The 4,411-nt window shown below is 57.6% G+C and overlaps 2 protein-coding genes across 2 annotated transcripts in view; both read right to left on the bottom strand.

Annotated features, from left to right (window-relative positions):
• The window catches only part of LOC125487505 (protein phosphatase 1 regulatory subunit 3E-like), a 2,713-nt gene extending 1,659 nt beyond the window's left edge, over positions 1-1,054 (bottom strand). Inside the window, exon 1 of the mRNA XM_048619109.1 lies at positions 531-1,054. Coding sequence (XP_048475066.1) covers positions 531-953 — 423 coding nt within the window. The 5' untranslated portion in view covers positions 954-1,054. The remainder of the gene's footprint in view (positions 1-530) is intronic.
• Positions 1,055-2,989: 1,935 nt separating this feature from the next.
• The window catches only part of LOC109926633 (ER membrane protein complex subunit 9-like), a 13,062-nt gene continuing 11,640 nt past the window's right edge, over positions 2,990-4,411 (bottom strand). Inside the window, exon 6 of the mRNA XM_048619314.1 lies at positions 2,990-3,487. Within this exon, the coding sequence (XP_048475271.1) occupies positions 3,307-3,487 (181 nt within the window). The 3' untranslated portion in view covers positions 2,990-3,306. The remainder of the gene's footprint in view (positions 3,488-4,411) is intronic.

The raw sequence follows: 4,411 nt of genomic DNA, 5'->3' as shown, positions 1-4,411 counted from the left end.
AAATTACCCATAGTGCCCAGGGATGTGCGGGTTAGGGTGGGTTAGCCATGGGAAATTACCCATAGTGCCCAGGGATGTGCAGGTTAGGGTGGGTTAGCCATGGGAAATTACCCATAGTGCCCAGGGATGTGCGGGTTAGCCATGGGAATTTACCCATAGTGCCCAGGGATGTGTGGGTTAGCCATGGGAAATTACCCATAGTGCCCAGGGATGTGTGGGTTAGCCATGGGAAATGCGGGGTTACAGGGTTAGGGTGGGTGGGGTTGGGACGCCCTTCCGTGGGGTCAGTGCAGACTTGACAGGCTGAATGATCTGCCTCCTCACTGTCGGGATTCTCCACCCTGCCTATGGTAGACGGCCCGTGGGCTGTCGGCCATCGGAGTAGGCCCGAGGGGCCAAATGGCCTACACCTGCCCGTTTCTCTCAACTCTTGCGCGAGGCCGAACGGGGACAACCCACGCGTTTCCCCCGACCACCAACCGCGCCCCCCCCCCCCCCAACACACCACCATCCCCTCCCCTCCTCCTCACCTTGAAGGTCAGCCCTCCGCAGTGGCTCTGGAAATGGCGGATGGCGTCCTTCTGGACCTGGGCCTGCACGTGTCCGGGGACCCGTGGAGCCTCCCAGCGGCTGTAGCTACGGACGGAGGCCAGTTCCAGGCCCAGCGAGTCGGCAAAGCGTACCCTTTTGCGGGAGTCGGGGCTCCTGCTGTGGCAGGCTTCGGGCCTAGCTGGGAGCGAGCGAGCCCTGGGACTTCTCTTCCTCCTCCTGCTGCCTCGGCTCGTTGCCATCAGCCTGCCCCTCCTCTCCTCCTCCTCCGCTTCCTCTTCTTCATCCTCCTCCTCCTGAGCGCTAGGCCTCTGCGATGCGTAGAAGGCTCTCTCGTAGAGGCCCGAGATGTAGCTGAGGTTTCGGGGAATGTCGGAGGGAGGGGGAGGTGCCTCCCGGGACATGGCCGTTTCCCGCCCTCTGTCGCCTCACCGTCTGTCGCCTTTCTGAAACCCCCCCCCCCACCCCCCCTCTCAACTTCTCTCCTGCGCGCCCCCGGCCTCACGTCCTCATGATCGCCGTCTGGCTATCCCCTCACCTCCCACTCCTCTCTCTCACCTTCCCCGTCCTGTCTGGCTCACTCTCCCTTTCTTTCGCTCTGTCCTCCCCACCGCTTCTGACACTCTGTCGGCTCGTGTGACAGTTCTCAGTCTCTCCCCGTCGTAATCGTTTCTCTCCCTCTGTCTGTCTCTCGTTCTCCCTATCACACTTGTTGTCCCCTACCCACTTTCTCGGTCTCTCTCTCTATGACTCGCTTTCCCCTACTTAATTTCTCTGTCTCTCCCTCTCTCTCGCTCTATCACACTCGTTTCCCCCTACCCACTTTCTCCCTCTCTCACTCTATCATACTTGTTTTCCCCAGTCAATTTCTCTGCCCCTCTCTCGCTCTCTCTATCACGCTTGTTTCCCCTGCTCGACCTCTCTCCTGTGCTCCGTCGTTTTGTATAACAGGTCTCTTTCTCTCGCAGCTCTCTCTCTCTGTGCCAAACAGTCTCTAGCCTGGCTCCGAGTCTGGCTAGTGTACATCAGGAGCTAGGGCTTCACCTGAAAGACTGTCCTCCCTTGAGGGAAAGCATCAATCTTCGATGGATATTCTGAATGGACCGTTTGCACATTACCTCATCCCCAGTGATCAGCTTGAAAATATCTACAAGCTCTATCCCCAGACTGGGAGGGAAATGCACCAGTCTGTCTCTCTCTCTCTCTCTAACACACACACACTCTCTCGGATGTAACTGCTGATCATCTCTGAGGACACATTAGAGGTCATTAATGAGCCTGGTGCACAAGGCAGACTGCCTTTACCTATCGAACGACTCATAGAATCCTTCCATTCGGCCCATCGAGTCTGTACTGACCCTTCAAACAGCATCCCGACCCTTCCCCTACCCTATCACTGTAACCCTGCATTCCCCCGCTGTGCTGCCCCCTCAGACAGCACTTTCCAAACCCCCACTGCCCCTCTACCATCCAGGAGGACAAGGGGGAAGCAGAAACATGGGAATACCAGCCCCCTGCAAGCTCCCCCTCCCAGCACACGCCCGAATCATTGTGGGGCTACCCTACAGCACACAGACTGCAGCGGTTCACTGCTACTTGAGGGCAATTAGGGACGGGCAGCGAACACTGGGAGCCTAGCCACGGGCGTTGATATACAGTGAGCGAATAAATATTTAATTAAAATGAGCTGATGGAAAATGAACGCACAGTCCCGGTGTCAACAACTGAAGACAAACTGCAGTTTTCCCTGCGTGTGTTTCCCTTGTTTATCCTTACTGTGTGACTGCACCCAGCATGTCTGTGCGAGAATGCATTTCGACTGTGTGTGTGCGTGCACGCGTGTGAGAGAGTGCATGTGCGTGCATGCCTGTGTGAGTGTGCACATGTGAGTGTTTGAGTGCACCAGTGCGCGTGTGAGATTACGTGCGTGTGCGAGTGCATGAGTGCATATGTGAACATATGTGTGAGTGCATGCATGAGCATATGTGTGTGCATGTATGCGTGTGAGTGCACGTGCATGTGTATGCGTGCGTGTGCATACATGTGTGAGTGCACATGTGCATGAGCGCATGAGTGAGAGTGCCCATGTGTGTGCAAGTGCGTGTTTGCATGAAAGTGCATGTGAGAGTGCACATTTATGGGTGTGTATGTGAGCATGTGTGTGCATGCACGAGTGAGTGCACGTGAGTGTGTGTGTGTGCGCGAGCGTGAGAGAGAGTGCGCGTGAGTGTGTACGTGTGTGTGCGTGAGGGTGTGCATGAGTGCACGTGTGCATATGTGTCTCTCCAAACGTTGCAGAGTAGGAACGCACCGACGGGGGGGGGGGGGGGGGGGGGGGTGGTGTGTGTGGGACGGGAAGGGGGGGGGGGGGGGGGGGGGGGTGAACCCCGAGCCAGGCTCGGGAAGAGCAAACGAGAACAAACACCTGCATTGGCCCAGGTTACAAACAGCGGCATTTTTATTCTTAACCCTTGCACAGAGAGAGAGTGAGAGAGACAAGAGAGAGAGAAAGAGAGAGAGAGAGAATGGGAGAGACGGTGGGCAGACGGTGCTGTTGGCCCTTTGTTTGGTGGGGGAGGAGGCACATCCACTTTACAGACCTGCAAACCCCACCCTCCAGCTCTACCTCCCGCAGTGTCTGAGCCCCCTGCTTCCCAGGGGGGGTATGAGTTGCAGGGGTGGCGGGGGGGAGGGGGGGGGTGGTGGTGTTCTTGGCAGGAAGGGGAAGGGAGGGGGCAAGGGGGGGGGTGTCTGCGTTCAGGCACTGCCGTTGGCGGTGGGGGAGAGGGCCCCGATCCTCTTGTTGATGGGGGCATTGGCCCAATCCCGGTGGATGTCGTCCAAGTGCTCGTCGAAGTCGACCAGGCCCGAGTAGGCCCTGCAGCCCATCAGCTGGACAAGCAGCGCCCGCGTGGTCACCCAGTCTCGCCACATCACCCTGCGTGGGGGAGGGGGGGGTGGAAAACGGGGTTAACACCGAGAAGAGGCTGCGAGACGCAACATCCTCGAGGGGAGCGAGCCACCATCCCCGGCCAGACAGGGAACGTAAACGCCCGCTCCCCTCCCAAACATCCACCACCCTCCCCGCCACTGACGCCCCGCGACCTTCGGGGGCACGGCCCAGTGGGTTCTGATGCCCGCAAGGCCCAACGAATCAGAGGCTGCACCCCGCGGCATCGAACACGACGGTGAGGGTGGCGGGATGGTGCCGGTTAAGGTGTTGTTGGCAGCGGTGATGATGATGGGCGGGGGAAGACGGAGATGGTTGGGGAGGGGTTGTGTTGTGGACGTGAACCTACGGGGTGTCGTTTACAGACAACACCAGGCTTGGCAGGCAGCGAAGGTGGTTACAGATGGGGCCGAGGAGGGGCAGATGAAGTTTAATTTAGATCAATGTGAGGTGCTGCGTTTTGGGGAAAGGCACATCAGAGCAGGACTTATACACTTAATGGGAAGGTCCTGGGGGAGTGTCGCTGAACAGAGTGACCTTGGGGAGTGCAGGGACATAGTTCCTTGAAAGTGGAGTCGCAGGTAGACAGGGCGGTGAAGACGGTGTTTGGTACGCTTGCCTTTATGGGTCAGTGCATTGAGTACAGGAGTTGGGAGGGTCATGTTGCGGCTGTACAGGACATTGGTTAGGGCCACTTTTGGAATCAATCCCGGTCTCCCTGCTATAGGAAGGATGTTGTTAAACTTGAAAGGGTTCAGAAAAGATTTACAAGGATGTTGGAGGGTTTGAGCTACAGGGAGAGGCTGGGGCTGTTTTCCCCGGAGCGTCGGAGGCTGAGGGGTGACCTTATAGATGTTTATAAAACCATGAGGGGTATGGATAGGGTGAATAGCCAAGGTCTTTTCCCCCAGT

Source organism: Rhincodon typus, chromosome 42, assembly GCF_021869965.1.
Source record: "Rhincodon typus isolate 14 chromosome 42, sRhiTyp1.1, whole genome shotgun sequence".
NCBI lineage: Eukaryota > Metazoa > Chordata > Chondrichthyes > Orectolobiformes > Rhincodontidae > Rhincodon > Rhincodon typus.
Note: the sequence above shows the minus strand (reverse complement) of the source record. Positions and strands in the feature narration are given on the sequence as shown.